Below are 24,148 nucleotides of genomic sequence, written 5' to 3' on the forward strand. Positions count from 1 at the left end.
CTGCCAGAATGACGACTGAAGAGATTCAGAAGAATTTTTCAGAAACGTAGGTGCGACATGACGTACCCGTTACTTGTATTAAACTGTAGAAGACGTGACTTGATTCCTCTTCGCGGCAAGGACCGAGGGCCGTCCACCGATCCTATGTTCCTAACAAAAACAGAAATGAAAATTCAGCATTCTATAAAAAACATTAAATTATCGTTGATAAATCGGTATATCTTAACCAATAATGAAATGTTAATGTTAGAGCTGAGCATACAGCTTTTTTTACTGACCCCGAGCATTCTCGGATGCTCATATTTGAGACGACATCGGGAAGTTAATTTCCCGTTTTCGACGCCGCTCATATCGAACACTCATTTAGTTTTAATCTACACTGTGTCGAAAATAAAATGTGCAGACAAAACTGGAGGTTTTTGATCTTTACCGACTCAATTTGGAAATAAAATAAATTGTCACAGAATTGCATCGGATTTATCATTACTTTGTTGCAAAACAATAATGTCCCCGGCAAAAGAGCATCATTTTCATTTCGATTTGAAACATGTATCGAATAAAATATTCGTTTTTTGTAGTTAATTTGTGGAATGGAATCTATTATTCATTAAAGTATAAATTTACAACTTACTCGGCATTTGTTTCTGGTGTTGGCAGATCACCAATAGTTGTTAAAGTGAGCGTCGACCAATATAAAGACCCTAAATACTTTCGTGTTAATGTAGCGTAATCTCCTGGCCGATATGGGTAGACCCATTCGCCCTGAAACAAAACCAAAATAATTCAACACGAACCAATATTTTTCAATCCATTATATGTTTTCTTATAGGTCTCAAACTAGAAGAAAACGTGGATTTGATTTGAAAATTTTTGGTATTTCAGTGTATGTCTAATGACTGGTTGACTTCTCTCAAATTATATATCTCTTTGAAAGAGATTAATTCAAATTTTTTGTTATTCTGTATCTGAGTTCCAGCCGCAGACCGGATACTGAGAGTTTTAAAGAAGTACTTATACCTAACACAATTCGAAAAATATATATTTAATTCAAATGAATTTAGAAATGACAAAAAGAAAGTGGAATTTTTGTGATTTTATCTAAACATGCTTGAATTTATTCAAAGTTTCCTACAATTTTCTGTGCAAACAACTACTATCGACCTGGTTCACCCTTTTTTTCAACCCTCCGGCTAATGTAATACTAGCAAAACTTAAAAACACATTTCATTTGTTTGATATAATAAAATTATATTGTTTTACTTGGATCCCTTCGTCTTAGCTTCGTCATTTTAACTGTAAGGTACAACAAAATGTAGCAAATTATTATTTCGTAACTCTCGTATGCCCAGGCCACCACCGATTTAATTTACAGTAAATAACTACTGTCGACCTAGTGACGCTTGTTTTCTCAACGATTCGCCATGTGTTGTAGTATTAACAAAAACTAAAAAGATATTTAAATTGTTTGACATAATTAAATGATATTCTTTTATTTGGATCCCTTCTTTTCAATTCCTATTTTAAAAATTGACTTCGAACTATTCAATTATAGGTGGCGGTACCTTCGTCATCTTAGCTTTAAGCTAATAACTTGTTGCAACAAATTGTAGGAAATTAGAATTTCATAGCTCTATGTATGCTCTATCCACCACCGATGTAATGTACAAAAAACAATTAATGTCGACATTTTTCTCAACGATCTATTTCAATTGTTTGCTATAATTAAATGATATTGTTTTATTTTCTTCCTGGTCAGATCATTTTGAACTATTACGTTACCAAACTTACTGTAACAAATCTAATCGTACGACGAAAATAGTGATTTGTTCATGAAAAATCTAAGTATTGTCACACAAGATGTGCAGGTCAAAAAGGTGGCTGTTTATTTCAGTTATTTATATTAAATACAATTAGGGACGCGGTATCGTATAGAAAGTATCGATGCTGTACTCACGAGTAGTATCGAATGAAAAGTATAGTACTCATAAATGTATCGATACTTCAAAGTATCAAGTACTTTTCTTGGAGTCTATTGACGTGGGCGTCAGAACATTAATATCATTCAGTAAATAAAAATAAAACAAATTTATTACAATAATAAAGAGATTACAATAATAAGACGACTGCACCTTTACAAATTTTGAACTTTATGAAAAAAGAACTATTAATTTAGGCACACATAAAATTAATGCTTTAGATTAGAAAGTTCAGAACGATTGGACTAGATGACGTTACCATAAACATGCATGGCCGTAACCGTAAGGTCGCAGCTTTCAAGTGGGTAATTTCTGATTTTTATTCGATATGATATCTGTTGAAAAGTACTCATTGAGTAAAAGTATCGAATGGAAAGTATCGAGTACAAAAGTATCTGAATCGGAATGTAACATACTCGATACCACAAAGTATCGATACTTTTTTCGTGTCGCTAAATAAAATTTTTAGTATGATTTCAATTGTTGACAATAGCCGTTTCTAAGTTTTGTATTTAATTTATTTTTCCTACGACCAGTCATTTCACATAGGTAATTGTAAATAAGATAGTTAATCTTTCAATTGCTAAATCTAAAATAGAAAAAAAGCGACTTTTCTATGTAAAAATGACAGTTTTGTATGAAAACTACAAATTTTATTTTGTGTTGCCGAATCGCTAATTAAAAAATGGTGACAGACCAACAACTTCATATCAACATAATGAAAACTCTTTTGATATTTCAATTTTCTAATATTTCAAGTAAATTTTTCAAATTCTGTAATTTCCACAAACATGGAAAGAAACACCGAAGTTATTGTAACCAGAAATTTTATTCCTTCTTCCGAAAGTCCTGAAAACCTGTCTTCTTATACAGTAATGACTAACAGTCTGGCTTCTGATTTAATAAATAATGTTACTAACTCTGAGTATGTATGTATGTATCTATTGAGGTATCATATACAATGCGATTTTGTGTCCCTTTTCTTGCTGCGATATTGGGAAACTGGAAAATAATAAACAGGACGCCACTGAATCTGTTTATAATTTGTAACTCTAGTCAACCCAAGCTATTTCTGTGGTATTGTGTTGAACCAAGTTTTTTTTCAAATAAATAATGTTCCAGTCGTCATTCTCGAATCGCCGTAGGCTCAAATATTTAATCTAAAATCGACGCGGTTGATACAATTCCGTAAATTTGATTTCGTCTCTTTGTTTTGACTTTAATTTATCATTTGTTCGATTGGAATCTGGGTGGCTGCATTGTCCTATTACTGCTAGCCGTCGTCGAAAGTTGTTTTTTGTTTAAATGTATCATTCGTCAAATATCATTCTCTTACCATGCACATTAAATGTAAAGTGCTAATCGAAAAGGTATTTTCGATATTACACATATACATATGTGCTATTATTGATTAATTTCCGACATTGTAGAATGTAGAGGGTCTGGTTTAAATGCAAAAAATTTGTATTTTTCATTTTTTTTAACCAAGGGAGTTTTCAAAATCGCCCTGTTGACCAAGCCGTTTGTTTTGATTCTCTTTCTTTAATTTGATCAATTGTTAGCAGAATAATTCAGAATTTCAATGTTCAAACTGCTGAAGTGTTCATAAACTAAGAAATTAAAAGATAATCTAAACTGATACATTTTTTGTTGCCCATCGAAAAAAAAACATTTTAATACTTAATAATAATGAAAGCTTGGAATACATATAAAAAAATAGACTTTGGTGATTGATAGCCACATTCCCACAATGATAACGTTCATAAACTAGTAGACAAAGACTTATTTTCAATATATATCATATATAAATGATCCGTATAGTAAAAATGATTAGAATTTTTAGTTTTGTACGCCTCCTGGAACGCCTGGATCAAAATGTTGTTCAGCTCCTGCGCCACAGTCTGTATGAGCGCCTCTACCAAGTCGTGATGCTTTCCCTTGAGCGTCTATTTTATTCTCTGTGGTGATATCAAGAAGATCCTGGCAGATCGCTTTCCAGTTGGCCTTTTCCTCTGACAACACTAGCGTAAACAACTTCAAGCATACTTTCCGTTGCTCAATTTATCAGCAAACATTCTGATACACATCCTAAGATTAATGTTCAATAAATTTCTTACATTTGGCTTATTTTCTCTGGTATTACTGGTCTTCCACTCTTTTTCTACATTCTCGGAACACATTATTCCTTAATCATGTCGCGAGTCTCTGCATGTTTTAGCAATATTTACACAAAATTCGATTACGTATCGCTGCTCCAGTAAACGCTTCACGATTTTTCCGTGACGAGGCGTTTCGATAGGGATTTATCGACCAAGCAATCTGCTCCCTTCAACGGCTGGAAGCTGACAGTCGATTTTACCGCGTTGCTAATTTCCCTCGCAGAAAACTTTTTGTCTGTACGTTTTCTCAGGAAAAAACCAGTCCAACTACTTACAGAACAGACCCTGTATATGATTTTTCACATGGACATTCATTGTCTTCATTATTCTTCTCGTAGTATCCATAAAAATGTTGCGATATTAAATTTATGGGCCATTAAAGTTATGATGATTTTGCCAATGCTCCATATAAAATTTTAGGATTCATATTTGTAATTAATAAAGTGTCACATATTTGGAGAATAGTTCGTATCATATCAGCACTGTTTATTATTATCTATACTGTTGGTAAATCATTAAGGGGGTCAATCCATCATTCACTGGTCAACACCAATTTTGACTTTGAAATGGGATATGAAGAATATGGTTTTCACTTTATTCGAGTTAATCTGTGAGTTTGACTGTTTATTAGATGGATGCTCCAAGTTGTTATGTGGTCGGTTTTTTTTATTAAAAACATGTTTCTTCCACATAGTTTGCATATTTTTGTCGATAAAACAAGGTAATCGAAGTTATCTATTTGAAGTTTGAACCTCATCATCATTAGAATGTTCCAAAACCTTTAAGCAGTCGAAGTAAAAATTGCTGCACTTTTCACCATCTATCTAAAATATTTATCACCAAATGTCTCTAAGAATCGCTCTATCACAAAACAAACCAATAAAAGTTCACAACTCGCCCCGGGTCTAACAGACTTTATATGGATTTTGATAAAATATTTGAGGATCGATGTACTCGACAAAAGTGAAGTATTGAGTCCCTGAGATTTGACAGGAGTACTGGAAGAAGATTGTATCTAAATTTATGCTAAAAATCCTAGTTCTGAGTGCATTTCAACTAAAGTGCGGCCTTAAAGAGAGTTTCTCATCAAATTTTTAACTGATTCGTTATATCAGAACTCAATGGATGGATAGACAAATTTTAAAATTGATTCTAGTACAATATTGATTAATTGGTTAGGTTTAGATTGTTGATGGTAGCTACTCACCCGGAAACCTTCCGCTTCCGATAGTAAAAAATAGAAACATCCAAACCAGTGAGCAAGTATCAAAAGAATATGAATTAAATTTATCACTCTCCATAAATTCGGCCAAACAGTCCTGGATTCTACCATATAATAATAATTAACGGCACGGTACACCTGGAAAAATCAGAATCAAGTTAGTGAAACTTAAATTAAATACTATTTTTGACAAAAAATACTTATGTGCTACATAGAAACAATATTTCTATGTAACAATATATTAAAACAAAGTAAAAAATGGTAACCTTTAAAAATCTTGGACATCTTAGTAACGGATGCCATCCTAACCTAACTTGGAGGAGATCGAGTGGACATAAAGCTGCCAAGTCCAGCAAAAAGGCACGAGAGCGTAAGTAGTGAGAGGCTAATTTTTTGGAATCGTACACCATCAGCCCTTGTTCCAAATATCCTGTCCGAAGCTGCACGACCAAATCCAAAATAAACACCAAGTCACTCATGAAATCACAGGTTAGCCAAAATGTTGAAATCATTTCCTGGGAAAATTATAACTAGTTAAAAAAACTCATATAGATGTAGCTCAACTAATTTTGCTTTCAGTCTTGGCATCTTAACAGTTTTTCCCTTTCTCTTTGCACTATTTTCAATTTCAAGACTTACCTGAAGTTCAGGAAAACTTTCACGCACTATTAACGTCCAAAGATTGTACAAAACACAAACTGTTAAAACTAGTAACCAATAAAAATAAAAGTTCGAGTCAGGATTAACCACGGTTCTAGGTTGTTTTCGTGGTCTTCTTCTCCTGCGAGGAGCTGTATGACTATCACCTGGAAAAAGAAATATTTCACTTTTGTAACACTTGGTTACTAAATTTTTAACACTCGATTTATTCAAAAGTATCATTGATATATGCTCACCAGGTGATATGGCAGCAATAGATCAGTATCTTCTAATTATGGAGGCAAAACTGTGTCCTGGAATATACAAAATTCCCCTTCCTTGCTGGAAGTACCTCGCAAGTTGCCGAATATAATACGTGACTTCTTCTGTTGGGGATTTAACCACAAACAGTAGACGAGTTGGCGCTACAAAATGCGTGGAATCATTTTACCTACTGCTTGAGTGTGTCGGGTGAACCAGAGGATACACAAAACATCTGGCAGAGTGCATATAAAATTTGAATATTTCATGATACTTTGGAATAAATCGATTTATTTCTTATTATAATTAAAACATTCAACATTAATGTAGATAACTGGTTCGTATGAAAAAGAGTTTTTTTGAGGACCTAGTACGCTTTGGAAAATTTTCAGTCCAAAATGCGGATCAGAATAAAGTGGTTTCAAGAACAGACATTTCTGAATTGAAATTAATTTATCGTGAGTTGTAAACGAGACCGTAGCCTCAACATCATCAAACCAGACCCAAGAGAATAAATATAAATTTTCCGTAGTCCTGTAACAATCAACTAGGGCACTAGTCAAAACTTCCCACTCATTTCAATGATTTTATACTCAAGTTTCCAGCGGGCGAATGAGATTATTCCTCTAGTTATTAAGCAACAGTAAACTTCAATTTAATGATTAAATAGTACCTGAACTAGAACTTGGTCAAGACTAAGGAGAGTTTTATTTGTATATGTCCCTAGTTAACTAATACAAGTTTAGAGAAATTCAAGTAAATACATAGCCGGAAGAAGCTTCCGTGATAATCGCGAAAAGTTATTCTATAAAAATTACAACTGCGATTGTATGAAGATACTTTTGTATTCACCTTCGCTTCCGGTGTCTTCTACAGTCTCTTGCGTTTCTGGAATCTGTCGCGTAGAAAATCGTTGTAAAAAAGAATCTTCACGCTTCAAAGGAGGTTTCTGTAACAAGAGATATTATGTTCAGGTAAGTTAGCTGTTCTTTAAACATGGAAATTGGAGTTGGCTTTTTAGACTAAATTTGGTGTTAATAACGAATTATGGCAGTGAAAAATTTTCATGTGAACCATTGAAATAATTATTTCGTGTGCTTGTAGATACCATAGAACTTGTTATAAAAGCTTTAACTGCTATTTTCGACTACCACCAAGATTGCTTGATAAAGTTATCTAGTCTTGTCATAATATTTGGTTTTCTTCATCGATTGTGGTACATTGAAGTTCACAAAAACACCAACACATAACATATATAAATACATGTTCCAGCAATTTGTTGTCTAACGGAGTCTAAAGGTCATGGAAAAAAGATTGGATGTAAATTTGTAAAAACAACATGAATCCAAAAACATAACATGAAAAGAACAAGAAAAGTTTAGATAAACAAGCCGCATTTATTCTTTTATCTTTATTAGATGGAGATTTCGTGTAAATCATTGACCTATCATTTATTGGGTGTATCAGGGATGTCGTATCAAGTCTTCCGTTTTACCGATCTAGTTGTATTTATTTTTTCGAATATTCTATTTTTGCGACCTCCATTATAACTTGTCTTTTTTCTACTCTTTTGATTGAAAACCCCAAACGAGTGTAATGGAACAATAAATCTCATTATTAGTGTCCCGAAACAATCAGTTTTTGTTCGATAAATTAAGTCTTCTTCTTGGAAGAAATCAATGCACTTTAGTATACTATTGTCTATTCGTGATTTTGTAGGAGCTAACTGTACTTTCAGGGATGCTCGTAAAAGCTTTCGTGGCTCGAAATGAACTGACACAGAAAAAGGCGTTGGGATCATACATAATTCGACCTTGTTAGGGTTAGGTATAAATTTAAGGGTAGAAACTATTCTACTGCATATCATATATTAACTGGAGGCCTGAAATCATAAAGGTTCATCGAGAAAAACCTATAAATATGTCTAAGAAGTGATAATTTAGAGAAATTTAGATGAATAATTTTGAGTTTATCAATTTAAGTAATGTTGCACTCTATTTTCGGTTGCATAATGATGATGATGTTTGTATCTTCAAAGCTTATTGTGACAAGTATATATCTCATCATTGGACACGATGTCGTCAACGTACATTTACCGTATGGTTGATTTTACACAGTACACCAAAATTGCATCCAAGCTGCTCGTGAGTTCTTTGTTGACGAGCGATGCGAACTGTACTGTCGAGTTTCTTAGCAGCAACCATCAGCCTGTTTTTATTTAGTTTCTTGCAATGAAACGATACACCAAGCATTCCCTTAGGTATTTTTAGATTTTCACATATTCTCTCCACTGAATTGAATGTAGAAAACACTTCGGTGGGAAAACTGTATGTCTCCTGTTTGTATTGCGCTGGTTTTATGAGATAACGGCCTAACTTGTAGAATTTGTCGACGAGGAACGTTACGATGTGAATTTAAAGTCTCCATGTTGTATGGTATTTGTTTCGAAGCCATTTATAGTGAAGATTTCCAATGAATTTGTAGAAATCGGGAAATTTTTCATCGATAAGTGATATAATATTTGTATCTGAAAGGCGTTTTTCTAACCAGTATAAAAGCTAGACTGGATTCAATCCTGGACGAGTTTGCTCTTTTCTGATAGTGAAATATTGGACAGTGGAGCTTAAAGAAGTTACTCCAATTGATTGTTCATCAAGTTTTTCCATGAAGAAAGTGGTTCAGCGCTGCTTCATAACTATGGATGGAATATGGGTCCATCACTTCACAACTGAGACACAAAAATAAGAAGAAAAGGAAAAGCCAGCTCCATAGAAGGTAATATCATAACATTGTGCTTGGAACAATTTCCATACACTTGAAAAGGTGAATGGAAAGCAATATTTGGTTAAATAAAGCAAAGAAAAACGTTTGCTTCCTTGGATTATTTCCTCAAAATTTGGAAAAATGCCTTGGTATCAGTTAACTACTAACAAAAAAGAAATTGTTAATGAGTATTTTAAGGAATGATGGGCATTAAAAATGAGTGGAATTGAAAGGAAGTCATGCTGAAAAATAATAGTTTTTTTTCTCGTTGGTACTGCTCCTTCTAGGACCCCTTCATAACAATTTGTTCTAAAATGGATGAAAAACAGCAGTTTCTAGCTTTTTATTCGCTATTTTATATATATAAAACTATATATTTGGTGAATTGGATTGATTTATTTTTTCGATTGAGAGAATTGCGGCTCCAATAATATTAAACTACCTTGTATCTATATTTTCTTACCTTTGCTGATATTGCTGAAGATATTTGTACAGTGGTGCGTAATTTCATCCACCTTTGATTCGATTTCGTTCTGCAAGATAAAAAAATACGAAATAATTTCGAGGTAATGATGATATTTTCGATTTCCACAATGCAGAAGGTATCTCAAACATCCATATAAATATACCTAATAGTTTTTCAGTATAGACAACAGTTACACACTTACGACAAAAGACAAACTTACAAGTTTAGAGACTTTTAGAGATCTGAGTCGAATATTGAAAAGTTGTGACTCTGTTTACAAAAATAATTGAATGTTGTTTCGTGAGTTGTATTTTGCATTTTTGTTCTAGCTAATACTAACATCTATTTCTTGCCAACAACTTTGCAATAACATATTTAGTAACGTGGATTAAATATAGTTATCATCCAGCATCTCTATAGATAATTATTTCAAACAAACTTCTTTAATAACATGTGAGAGGACTAATTAACAAAGTGTTGTTACGTTCTATGTTAATAATTGAGAATGGAAATGAATTTATTTCGTATTATTAGTTCAAATTGTAGGGTAATTGAAGTTGTTATTCGAGTTATTCCGAAATTGAAAGCTTTATTGAATATCATTAGGATTAAATAAGTAATTATAAGGAATGAAACACGTAATTGAAAAAGATAAATGGCATTAAGTAGTGACGGGATTAAATCATTTTCTAATCTAGCTACACTTACTGGACCATTATATGAATGTGCCTGAATTAAGAGGGAAGGTATTAATCATCTAGTCGAAATACGGACAGTTCACAAAAAGGGGAAACTCGCAATAATACTCTCAACTGTAATGTTGAGATTTATGAGAGTTTCTATTTACAGTAGATGATTTGAATTTTATTCATATTTCGTATAAAAAGTTACCGTTGTTTTGGAGAGATATCGTCGGTACAATGTTCAGTAGCTATTTTATAAACATATATTTATGAAATTTCCTATCAATATATCAAATGCAAAATAAATATTCCTCCAAATTACTTGACTTTAAATTATTCAGCTTTCGATAATGACTATCGGTAAATTGGTTAATCTTATATTTTTTGTGAATTTCATATTTCATTCTATATTTAATTTTCGGTTGAAACTTGATGGATAACACACGATCCCAGAGATAGTAGCTCAGCTCAATGAATCTAGATCTAGAAACTTCTACATTGAAAAGGAGATTGAGAAAATCTGGCGGTAAAGAAACCTCTTTTGAGACATGGACGCATGGAGAGTGAAAAAGAGAGTGTAATTCTTTTGAGGAAAGATAACTATAACCAAATATTAAAGGATAATGTAGTACATTCTGCCAGCGTCTGATCAGCAGAAAATGCATCTTCCAGCGTGACAAAAATCCTAAGCATTCTTCGAAGCTACGCAAAGAGTATTAATTTGGCTGTTACAGTTTCCCGGCCCCATCCCTATTGACTTGTGGGAAGTGAGAAAGTAATGTGCTACTTCCACTTCACATCTTTGGAATATCCTAAAAAACGAATGGTATTGATGCTTTTTTTCAGATGCAGCATCTAAATAAATTCAATCGATCATGAAATAGAGGATTTCTACTCATATTATGATAATATTTCAAGGAAATCAAAGTTGTTGGTGATTACAAGATATATTAGTATGTACTTTACAACCAGGCACGACTAATTACTAGTCTATGCTATAAAACTACCTATTCTCATGCAAAATACAACTTCTAAATCTACCCTAAACACAATGCTTGACATTAATTTCATGGGTTTTGTGGAAATATTCTTTGTAATTAGTACAATTGCTAGCACTTTAAAAGACCTTAAAAAATAATCGGTATGTCAAAAGAACCGTTTTGCTATAATATGTGCTAATTAGAGCACTTTTTAAACATGTTTCACCATGAACGTACATGATTTGATAATATACTTCTAGTTACTTGAAATAAAATCGGTATAAAGATGGAACTTCGTTCCAAATTGTAATAGAAGTTCGTATTATTAGCACGTGTATCATATTTGACGAACAGAATCCTGGATTCTGTAGGGAGAGTGGATTCTAATCAAGAAATGCCAATAGCATAATATATAACATGCAAATGACCTATCACAAGTAATGCGAATACGTCAAAAATGTCCATTTTTTTCTAGGAAAAGTCTTGAATATTTTCATCCGTCGAAATAATGTATTACATTTGCTTTTTATAACTAAAATATGGAATAACTGAAATTATTTGTTAAGATGCTTATTAGGAATTTTTGTTGCCAGCAATTTACTAGGGTGATGGAAATATTAACAATGTGATAACTCAACATGAAATTTTAGTTTTGGTTGACCATTATGGAAAATTTTAATACTGCATATATATAAATTGATCCATTTTCACCTTATAAAGTGTAGTGGTGTTAATATTACTGTTTAATTAATTCCTTATAAAAACTTTCTGCTTCTTTCTATCTTCGCTTTGATCCATGACTTTTCCTTCTTTTTTCTCGTTGCTCGTAGTTTTCCTTATTTCGTTTTTCATAGAATTTCTTTTCCCAAACACAGCACGGTGCTCTACATTCTTTGTAGGCGACCCTATCATTCCAGTTATTTTCTTTCAATAAATTCTTAAGTGTGCTCAACATTTTTATTTACTTCATTTACTTTTCCAATATGTTGCTTCAATTTTACTCTTGTCCGTCTTGGTCAAGACCCAAGATTGACAGTCATATGTGAGAATTAGCCTAGAAATTGCTTTTATACACTTTAATTTTTGTTTCATTGGAGATTTCTTTTTTGTTCATGAGCCCGTTGCTTAATACATACATTGTTTGCCTCTTCTTTACAATTATTTTATTCTAAATCCCGCCTTCACCTTTCCCCCAACATTATTCCAAGGTATTGAAAGATACTAACTTATTCCATAAGTTTCTTCTCGACCCCGATTCCAATTTTTTCTTTTAAATTTGCCAGTAACAAAACATTGATTTTCTTTTTAGCCATTTTAATTCCGTTTTCTGTTAAAATTTGTTCCGGGTGTTTAAATCTTATTGCAGATCCTTTGGGTTCTCTGCTATGATCATTATATTATATGTATGCTGCTAAATCTTCATTTTTAACATTAAAAAGAATATGCAAACGCTTTTCTATGAAAATATTCTTAGTATTAATAATCCAATATGTAAATAGTTTTCTGTTGAAATTTTTTAAGAACCTCGATGGATATCGACTCAAAAACATCGTTTTTTGAATACATTTTGTAGACATTAATATATTTAGGGTAGTTTACGAACAATCACAACACCAAAAAGAAAAAAAGTTTAAGATTAGTTCTACGTAGAAACGTCTGAAATTTAGACCATCAAAAAAAAAACAAAAAATAAAAACACGACATAGTTAAAAACGAGAGGACCAATCAACTGTAGAAGTATAGTAATTAAATTTACAAAATTATATTGTTATTCAGAACCTCTTGATCTTTCGCAGCGAATGGTAGTAGGCCATGACAGCCCGCAAATTTTTCCAACTTTGTGTAGCTTGTTTGGTCGATTCTCTCCTGTCTCGGTGCGCAGTCGACTGGTAATTTCTGAAAAGATTCTAGAACTAATTTCTAACAAATCGAATGAAGCATATTTACAGCGAACGATATATTATCAGATTGTTCAATCAACAAGTTCTTTGAAGAATACAACTAACTGTAAACTGAAAAAAAAACTTAATCTACATAAAGTAACAGCATATGGGAAATTTATTCATTATTAAGTTTTTGGGAAGACACTCATCTTTCATAACAAGTTCAGCGTGGTCCATAACTTGGAATATAAACAGGAGATATCAAAATTTAACATTTTTCAGTCTTCAAATTTTAAATTTTCTATTAGAATTTCCTACATAAACGTAAGTGAATCGCCTTTAAACTTTATGACTTACTCGAATATATATGTATGATACATTTTTCAATTAAGTTGGAATTTCTGGAACCCATGGCGATATTCATACTCATATATTCATAAACAGTTTACCTTCAGTCTCTGAAGACGATAACTTGGTAATCGAAACACGCATCAGACAGTGTTGGTACAGTGGTGGTGTTAACAGTGTATTCAGTATACATTTTCCAATATCCATTTATTTTTTTATTGTTTATTTTGTGGGAAAAATATGTAGTCTAAGTTACCTACCACGACCGGTCATTTGACCGGTAGGACGATTTATATATTTACGTAATAGTTTCCCTCCAAGACTGCCAAAACTATTTTATCAGATAAGTGCCTTCCAGAAAAATATGTACAACACTTCCAGGTGTTTACAGCTCTCGCTCGCCTATGGTATTAGAGGTGTTTCATTTTCTTCCGTATTTTTATTTTTTCAGTTGAATATTTGTCCCTAAAACGTCAAGAAGATATCGGTGCAGAATGTTCTGGAAATCGTGGAAAATGACAATACGGAAAATTATTATGAAGCCGACTTGAACTCCGATGAGAACGAAGAGAATATTTCGAACATAGACGATGAAAGAGAAAGAGATTTTTAACTAATTCCGATAGTGAATATGAGGAAGAGGTTAGTGAAGTTAGCGATAGATGGAACTGTTTGACAGGAAGTAAGAATAGGGTATAAACCTGGTACAGCACCTGGTCATAAAATTTATGGGAAAACTGGGTACAGATGAAGCTAGGACAAGCATAATTACCATTTGTTTCAAAGAAAGGTAATTTTACTATTCTTGATGTCCTTTCTCTCTGTATCTTTTTTTGTTAATTTTATTCCATATTTTCTAATATTGTATTCCATAAATAAAATGAGAAAAATTGAAAGATACTTTCTAATTATAAATATTGTGAATTAAATAGGTCATCCTCTCAGCATTGACATTTTTTTATCATTAATTTAGGTGATTCCTTAACTCTAACCTCAGTTTTCAGCTGAAAGCTCGATTCTTTCATCGTTTATCAGCTCCGAAAAAAGCGTATTGATGTAAAATTGAAAACATTGTTTTCCTTCTCATATTAAGTAACATTAGTATCTATGTAACTCGCTAATAGTGAGACCTATTAATATATCGTGTAACCCAGACTGATTACCAGTCAGGTTACATAGACGAGGTGCCCGGCTGTCTACTTTAGTTCCTCGTAATAGCGACAGTGTTACCATTGATAATACCAGTACTACCCTAAGCTCGTCTTTGCTTGATGGAATGAATTTTTGTGCTCAACTCCATATTTTCGATTGCCTCCTGTTTTCCCACAATTTTAAGATCATGCCTTGATGAGAAACTTATGAAATGTGTTGGTCCTACGAAAACAGTTGTCCTCCCACCTTTCTCCGCTTGTTCATTCCTGTTGATGGCTTTTCGGGAAACCTATAAAAGGTTCAGTCGCTACTAAAGGAGATGTCCTACCTTTCTTCGTCAGGTAATCTGCTTTTTCATTGCTGTGCTCTTCGAGATGACAGACTCACATCAAAGTGACTTTGTCGATTGCTGCCAGTGAGTTTAAAGACTACGTGCAATTCCATACTATGGTTAAATTAATTTTACAACAGTTAAATGCTTGGAGGTTTCTTCTGTTGCCTAATAGAATAAATATCTTTACATTACGAATAGCATATGTTACTTCCTGGAAAATTGAAATTCTGAGACCCCTGGAATAACGTCCTCTTCCCAATTTTTGATCTTGATACCTGTAGAATTTTTATTTTTACTATATAATTTTTTATAACTACATCCTTTCTACTATTTCATATCCTTTTTATTGTTTCTATTCCGTCTGTTTCCCAAATTACATTTACGATTTAAACTTTTTAGTGTTTAATCTTCCAGTAATAAAAGTGACCATTTAAAGTGTGCCATTAAACAGTTTGAATCATGGAAACGGTTAAAAAAACGACTAACAATAATTTCTGAAATATATTGGAAATCTCAAGGGTATTGCTTATCTTAATGAGGGTCGTCGGCAAATATTGATTCGTAAGCTTACTATCTCGCAGAATTCGTTCTAGCGAACAAGCTGAAGTCGAGCTATTTGTGCCAAAAAAAAATGTAATTAAATCTTAATTAGTTTCTTATGAAGATCTGAACAGAAGTCGATCGATGTGCTCCTATTAATCGTAGGTGACATTCAAGGACTAATTTCTCGTCGCTTAAAATTAGTTGTATTAAACTAATAATCGATGCTGTGCATGAACTACTTACGGTTCAAGTATCAATTTTTCATGAGAAGGGTTTCAGAGAGAATCCTCCAGAGTATTTTGTTTTTTTTTTTTTATTAACGCAAGGGACTTTTTGTTGGAATTTTAAAAACTATCTCACTTGAACGTTCCATTTTTATTGATAAATAAAATATTTAGGTTAATATAATGATTTCGTATTGAATCACCAAGCCTTCATACATAAAATAATTTCATCAGCGAATCAGCGTACATAAAGAGAAAGCAATAGACGATCGTCAAAAATGTGTGGCAACACTGGAACGAACGTTAAAATAATTTCAGAACTGTGAGACCGATAGTCGCGATGATTTTTCTAAATTTTCGGTTGTGGAGATACTTTCACCGACATGATAATGTTTGGGGGAGAGCTTTCTCGTTGGAAGATCAACGGACTCTCTGATATAAACAAGAAATATAAAATGCTTGAAGATATTCTCAAGGTTTTGAATCCTTGTGCTCCGATGTGATCCCAAAGTCTATTATACGTAATAGAATGCATTTTATGTTTTCTTTTCAAATAAATGAGATCGCAAAATATTATTTTTTCATTTACGAGATATGTCTAATAAAAAAACGAGACTGGTGGTATGAAATATTCTATTTTGAAATTATGTATATTTATTTATAATCACCCTCAATATGTACCCCTCCTCTATCCCTACATCGCTCCATGCGAATCTTCCATTGTACGAAAAAGTGTAGGAAGTCCTTTTCAGTTAGGTTCTTGAAGACTTGTGCCGCTTTGACGACCAGAACGTGAATCATATTCTTAGTCATTTTGAAAACACTCAAACCACTCGAGCATTCATTGTCATATACTATTTTCAATGAAAAAATTTAAAAATTTCAGTTGCAGTATTGCAGTTTCATGTGAAATTTCAAATATATTTTTACGTCGATCATTTTTTCCATTAAACCAAAAAAAGCAGCCCCTATAGGTACAAACGAATGCTAGAGCTACACTGATTTGTTTACAGAAACGGTAGACAGGTTTCAAGTTAAACAACTGACAGTCCCTAATCTTTGGCGCTTGCGTACTTTTTCTGCAACAGCGCTCGTTATTTAATAGCCATACCTCGTATTATTTCAGAAGTCTAGCTACAAATTTCCTGCTAGTTATTGTGGCTACGGCAAGGAAAACTGTCTCACCATGGAAAATAGTTAATATTTGGTAGATACCGAGGATGAGATGTAAGATAGGTGCCTGTATGCTCTTGTCCAAAGAGATCTGAAAGTTAATATTGAAAAACTAAATTTTGTTGCTACGTCCCTAATGACCTCCCGAAAATCATTTCTAGCACCAAATTTAGCGTTCATCTGTTATAAATATAATAAAATATTAGACCACAAAGTTAATATTTTATAGGAAATGAGTGGTGGCTATTACAAAATGCAACGATGTGAAATTTGGAATGTATTCGAATAGTCCAACAGTTTAATTATTATGATGCAATATAAGATAAAGCCTAATCTGAATTGAGCTTCCCATATGTCAGACAGGTATCATGTTTCAACAATGACGAGAATGGAGAGTTAAACAAAAGCATATAAATTATTTACGGAAGTAGGCAATACAGTACATCATCCTATTCCAATTGTTTCCTATTTACAGAACGCTGTACGAGGTCTGACAACTAATACTTATGATATAAAACTTATTTGTTATAAAATTATTCGATGATAACATATCAAAGTAATTTCCTCTCAACTAATACACCGATTTTTAAGCTGTTTTCTCAGGCGTTATAGCAATTCCGAAAGGTTTTCACCGGATACTCAGGTAGCATCCTCCTCATAGATGTTTGGATAACTTTTATCGATTGAAACACATTTATTTTACTACGTTCTTGATTCTAAAGCCAAGAATAAGTCTCAGAGAAATAGATCCGCTGAATAAGGTGGCTTTGGTAACATGGAATATCTTCAGGAAGCTAAAAACTGTATCACTCTCAATGCGCAATGGCAGGGTGCATTGTCATGATGCATCACCCAATTTTTCGCGGTATATGAGCCTACCTTATTGACCCTTTTTCGAAGGCTATCATCTGTTCCTTGAAATAGCATATACATCTTGGGACAGATATTAAGTAATCAGGTATATTCTTACAAATTCATTATAACATAATTATTAACCCTTTCAGTACAGCCAACTTGAGGATATCCTTATCATTTAAACCCATTTGTTCATTACAAGGTAAGCTTGAGAATTAAAATTTTACTTCAACTGAACTCAAATTAGTTTTAGAGTTATTTACCACTTACAATGACAGTAACATTGTGTGGGAACTCTGATTCACGCAGGCAAGTGTATGCTTTTTCAGTCAACAGAAATATATTTTGTAATATAATATTTGAATCACGGTCTGTCTAAGTTGAACGAACCCTTTATAGAAGACCTTGCGGATGTCAAAGAAGCAGTAAATGTCGTTTTCACTTTCTTATGAGAACTTTTTTTGGTCTTGAAATATTTGGTGATAACCACTTAGGATTCTAGCGCTTCATTTTAGGTCGTACTGAAAAAACCAGTTTACATCAACGATCGAGCAGCGTAGAATCATTTTCTGCATGTTTCTCGCTTCTGTGATTGCCATTTGATGTTGTCTTTGACATTTTTCAGGTACACATTGAACTTTTCATATAATGAAATCACAAGCGGGCAAAAAATCAGTCTGATCACTTGATTATCAGACCTTGTATACCTTGGCAGATTGTCGATCAGTTATTTTTATAAATAAATGCAGTAATCGGTGAATTCTTTCTTCTTTATACAGCTTACTACATCTAATAAAGACCCTTAATTTGTTTGTTATGATGTTTACAATGTTTTGACGTGGCTTCAAGAAGTGATCATAATTTCAAGTATTCACTTTTAAGTGGAGAAATTGAGTTAGTTTTGCGTTTGTGTTATAAAGTTTCGTGAGTATTTAGAGTATAATTCTGTCAAAATTAATCGAAAAATTTTCTTTCTCAACGGATATATCATATTATTTTCCTCTATAGACATAGTAGTGGGCTTCTCTAGTTATTACGATGAATCTGGGACAACATAGTAATTCAATTCTAGTATCGGTTCTAGTATTCGGTCTAACTATTACTCAGAATTAGTTAAAACGATGAATGTTCGACGAAGATGTTATCCTACCTTTGACTTGGGCTTCTGCAGTCGGATTCATTCGCATTAGAACTGTCATCTTCTTCTCGACTAGTATTTTGCGATTTCGGCGATTGTAACGGTGTATTAGCGTCGTCCGAACTGCCTTCGTCCACCATGGTATTGGCCACCATCAAATGTTGTCCACTACTTGTTGTATGACAACCACCACCTTCGACGCCGTTGCCACTCCCATGGTGGCTTCCGACGCCGCTGGTCGCCGTCACAGATCCAATACTACTCGATAGATCAATCTGTAACGATCAAATTTGAATAAAAATATGAGGAAGTGAAGTATAACGGGACTAAATGAATGATAGTAGATAATAGGGAGATGATAACTGTTACCAAAAAAATTTCCAAACTAGATTTAGTAATCCATAATTAAGCTAGAGTTAAAAACGATGATGTGATATAGTCTATCAAATTTTCATCTTAACTCAGTGTATGAGTAGAACCAATAAATAACTTAATTTTCAAATGAAATTTGAAATTTATTTTGCTTCTTTGTTATTCTACATCAAACGACTACACTTATGGTGTCACTATGATCAGTTACCCCAATTTTTTACATGCTACAACCATTCTTCAATTATATCGTTACTCTCCAGGACAATAAATTTTAACTTTATTCAATAGCGGATTTTTCAGCTAATTATTAGAAAGTTAATGTTCCTGTGAAACTAACTTTCGTTTTCATTTTCTCAATATACTTTTTCAACTCTGTCATCATCAGCATTATCACTCTTAAACATTCATTTCAATTCCACTATTTTGGATAGTGTTAATGCCTTTACATAATTCTTCACTCTGTTGTGTCAGTTTTTAATATATTTCTAATTTCTTTAGCTATTATAGTATAAAGATGAATCAAGAGCGTTTCTTGTTTAAGAAATTGCAATTTTCATCACAGCCTTTTGTACATGTTTCGATGATTCAATCGAAGAATGAACTGACTTCGAAAAAAACTTGTATCCAATTTCCTCATTTCTCACTATCAGAAGTTTTTCTTAGTGAAATTGAGTTTTTCAACACCTATATATTGTTCGTTTAGATGGAATGTAATCAATTTTTCACACCATTTGATCAAAGTTATCTTTTGATGACAATACTTAATGAAATACGAATATTTGACGAATATGTTAAAGGTGAAACATTCAACGACATCACATGCATTGATTAACTTAATTTTTGAATGAAAGAGAATGTATTGAGCTTTTATATTAATCTTCAAAACATCACTAATAGATGGCGAAACAAAATATAAAGAATATTTATAATTTCACTAAAAGATGGCGTTACAAATTTCAAGAAGACATTTTATTGGATAAATTAAGGATAATGATATTTACGAATTTTTATGGTCAACAAATAAGTGGTAGAATCCTCAAGGAACTATCAAATAAATGTATCTAACACAACTGTACAATACAGTATTGAGAATGGGTTATTTTCTGCCCCTGTGGAAGGTAGTTCCATACCAGGAAAACCTACTGAAAAGGCTACATTGCACAGATTAATTACCTGTCATGCCAAAACTACTTGAAACATCACTGAAATAGGAAATAGAACTGATTGTAAAAGCTAGCAAAACATGCCTACATCTATTGAGCTACAGAAAAGTATTCCAAAATTTTGAAAGTAAGTTTGCTGTTCAGCTGCCTTTTTAGATATCGTCCAAAGGTTTGCTACCACTATCTTCTAAAAAAAATCAAAATGAACCTCTCGAATAACCTTTTCTTTATCCTAAAATCCTACCTGCAAACTAGACCATTCAAGATCACAATAATGTCAGACGTTTCACATACAACAACGTGTCTACCACATAACTTCTCAAACTAGAAGCTATTTTCTTGAAGCTAAAAACTATAATTAATTGTAGATTGTAGTCAAAAATATAGTTCGAAAGCTTAGAATGCATCTGCTATGCGACCTGCTTTACAGATTTAGCGGTTATTCTGTAATTAAACTATAGGCTAGTTCCAGCTTGTGAAAGAACTATCCTTGGTACGGTGACGATTCTGCGCAATACAGATTACGTGTTCCAAACGAGAGGTTACCGTTATACAAAACAATTCTGTTTAGTGTTCCAACTGACTTGATTGCAAACCGTTTGCGGGACGGTTTTTCGGATATTTGCTTGATAGTAAATAGGTTTGTTCCAGCCTGTTAATCTGGACTGTTCTTGTAAAGGTTATTGGAAGCGTTTAAATGATATTTCTACGCAATCTCCGGCTATGCACGGTTCTGGTAACAGACTTGCTATCAAGTACCAAGGATGGGTTGGAACACATCTAGTTCTGTTACCAGAACCGTACATAGCCGGAAATTACGCAGAAATATCATTTAAACGCTTCTGATAACAATTCATACAGCGGATTGGAGCAAGCCTTATATTATTTTTCAGTGAAAGCAAATTATATATTTGCTTATGGTGAATTTTATATATAGCCAATTAAAATGGATTTTAAAATAATCTGAACGATTCATAAAATCCAATCAGATATAAATAATTAGTTCGTCTTAAAGACTTCTATAAATATCGACATTTTTATGTTGATATCAATCAGGATTCGGCAATTGTTAGGTGTGAAGAAGCAATCTTGTAGTAATGGGAGAATATTATCGTAAATTGCGAAATTCTATTATCGTACTCAGAATGGAAAGGAATCTATTCACATCAGTGACATTTCTATTAATAGAACCATCTGCCAAAGGCGAAAATTTTTCTCCTCTTAATATTTATTTGACAGATTTTCTTTGAAAGGTTATTCAGTAATTAATGGTGCACATTTTACACCTCAATAATTTCATTACGAGTCTACATCTATCCGTAAAAATTTACGTTAAACATTTATTTCAACGTGAGAATATTGGTTTATTATTCGATGGTTATCCTGAGTAGGAAATGTATAAACAGTGTTGAATAATTGATGATCATAATTTTTAGTAACCCTTTTCTTAAGATTATCCCAATAGTCCCTGAAACATAAACAAACCTCTGAGTGACGATTCAGAATTTCGGGTCTAATTATACATACTGATTTTTCTTTAGATACTAGTATTTAGTATTAAAACTGGTTTTTTGACCCCGGTATTAGATTGGGCTGCTTCAATTATTGAAGTTATTGATAGGTTAGTGAAGAGGAAGTTGTTGTCATTATCAGAAACTGGTCATTAACTATCGTTTAACATATGAGAATTTAAGATTTTGAACCTAGTAACTTGAAATACAATTAAGAGAAACTTATATTATTTCATTCAATTATATTAAATATAACGTTCCAAATGTCAAAACAATGTTACTAAGTTTTAACTCCCCGAGGAGTTATGGGAATAATTTGAATAAGTTTTAGGTGCTTGTTAAAATTTCTAGCATGTTTAAACATCCTGCTTCATTATACGATTCTAAGCTGGTCGATTGACGAATACCAAATTGTTTGTGACAGACTAAGATATTTGAACGACTACTAGTTGTTAGTTTATTGCTTAGAATTTGTGGAGTTGGAAAAATAATTAGTTTCCACAATCGAAGTAAGCCTGTCTTGTGTTTGTTGTTTTACAGCTCAGTTCGACGCCTCATTTATATCTCTCGGTTTCTGTATATATGTGGAAGGGCTGAAATTAAAATTTCTTAAGCATAAACATTCTGAAATGTAAATTACAGAGCCTTATCCCCGTTACCAGACTAATGTAATTGAAAATTCTGAAACGTCTGGTTCTATTTGAATTGTAATAGTCAGGAACTGTATTTATTCCTATAAAATCTGGGGTCATGGAACCAGACAAATCGGTGATAATCCATTCATTAAATTTCAAAATAATACACTCTAAAAAATTTTTATTTCATATACAAAATACATGTCAAAACAACAAACAAAATAATAGTCTGTTAATTATTCACTTTATACGAGTTTATATTTTTTCGGTGAGTGCCAGAAGGTTAAAACTTGCAAGTACCGGCTGATTTGTTTATCATTCTTCAACTGTTAACTTTTTCTTCGGTATTTATGCTTGCAGTTAGCCTTGTGAGACGTGAGGACGTCTTTTGATTTATACTTTTTGGACCAAGAGATATTTCTGGGAAAGTTCTTATACGAATCGTTTTCGTTCTCGTAAATTTAGACTTGAGTTTTAACATGGGTAAAAACAAGGAACTATGGGAAGAGACTTATGAATAGAAAACGTTCAGGGAGGTCTCAAAAAACTATTTGATCAGTAAACGTGATCGACGACTCACAGGCGTAGAGATAACAGCTCAGATCATTGAATCTAGATATCTGATTTTGAGTACTTCTACAGTGATAAGAAGATTGAAAGTAGCGGGTCGTTTTTGGGTCTAAGAGAAGCGTGTTTATGCGCAGGTCAAAGAAAGGACGGATGTTTGATCCATGTGTAATCCCGACAGTAAAACACGGCAGGCGTGGATTAAGATTAGAGAGGTTATCAGTATATCAAAGAACGCATTCGCTTTATACTGACTAAAGAGTTATGTATGCGTAAGCGCATTCAAATGAACATTTACCAGAAATTATTGACGTGTTTGAAGCAAAATGAGTCAATTTTTTAGTCAAATCATAATCATGAAGAGAACCTGGATCTGCCACTATAATCCCGAAATGAAAATCAGTCAAGACATTGGAGAATCTACTCCGAAAAATGCGAAAGCGGTTTGATCGTCCGGAAAGGTGATAACGACGATTTTTTATGATATTCACGAGATTGTGTTTATGTGCTATGGAAAAGGTGAATCACTAACAACTGCATTTGGAAGAAAAGAAAGTTCTTTGCGATTAGGATAACCTTTTCACACATCGGTGATGTCTATGACGAATTGCACTTAGTTCACCACCTTTGTATTCACTAGATCTAATCCCTAGCGACTTTTTTCTTTTTTCTAAACATAAAGTTTCGCTTGCGGGAAAAAAATCAGCTGACGTGGACGTTATCGTATACGGAAACGATTATTTTCAGAAGAAATGCGGTAACTAGTATTTGGAAGCGTTAAAATGGATAGAAGATCGGGGTCGCGTAAAAAAAGACAATGTTAGAGAAAATATGTTTATTTGTTAGGATGGAAACTTATCAAAAAACCCTCGTATTTTTTGTTTTCGCAGTGCTCGCTAGAAGCCACAAATATTCATCACTCAATTGTTATCGAGTAACTAAATAAAAGAGAAAGAAATTGTAAAAGTGCAGTAAGCAACATACGGAAGAATGACAAATAGTGAAACAAAACAAAAACAAAGAAAAATATTGTCAACTTTGAAACCGAGCAGGTAGGAATTCGAATGGAAACTGAATTTCAATAGCGATAAGTGAATTCTA

At 33.0% G+C, this 24,148-nt stretch overlaps 1 protein-coding gene across 4 annotated transcripts in view; it reads right to left on the reverse strand.

Annotated features, from left to right (window-relative positions):
* The window catches only part of LOC130893404 (uncharacterized), a 133,228-nt gene that overhangs the window by 19,179 nt on the left and 89,901 nt on the right, over positions 1 to 24,148 (reverse strand). Inside the window, exons 3-11 of one of the 4 annotated variants that reach the window (XM_057799485.1) lie at positions 18,812 to 19,074; positions 12,929 to 13,045; positions 9,484 to 9,553; positions 7,110 to 7,206; positions 5,997 to 6,163; positions 5,624 to 5,872; positions 5,343 to 5,495; positions 632 to 762; positions 67 to 150 (exon numbers count right to left, since the gene is read on the reverse strand). In XM_057799485.1, the coding sequence (XP_057655468.1) occupies positions 67 to 150; positions 632 to 762; positions 5,343 to 5,495; positions 5,624 to 5,872; positions 5,997 to 6,163; positions 7,110 to 7,206; positions 9,484 to 9,553; positions 12,929 to 13,045; positions 18,812 to 19,074 (1,331 nt within the window). The remainder of the gene's footprint in view (positions 1 to 66; positions 151 to 631; positions 763 to 5,342; positions 5,496 to 5,623; positions 5,873 to 5,996; positions 6,164 to 7,109; positions 7,207 to 9,483; positions 9,554 to 12,928; positions 13,046 to 18,811; positions 19,075 to 24,148) is intronic. The other 3 variants (XM_057799487.1, XM_057799486.1, XM_057799488.1) reach the window with 3 other exon arrangements.

The sequence above is a fragment of the Diorhabda carinulata genome, chromosome 4 (assembly GCF_026250575.1).
Source record: "Diorhabda carinulata isolate Delta chromosome 4, icDioCari1.1, whole genome shotgun sequence".
Classification (NCBI taxonomy): domain Eukaryota; kingdom Metazoa; phylum Arthropoda; class Insecta; order Coleoptera; family Chrysomelidae; genus Diorhabda; species Diorhabda carinulata.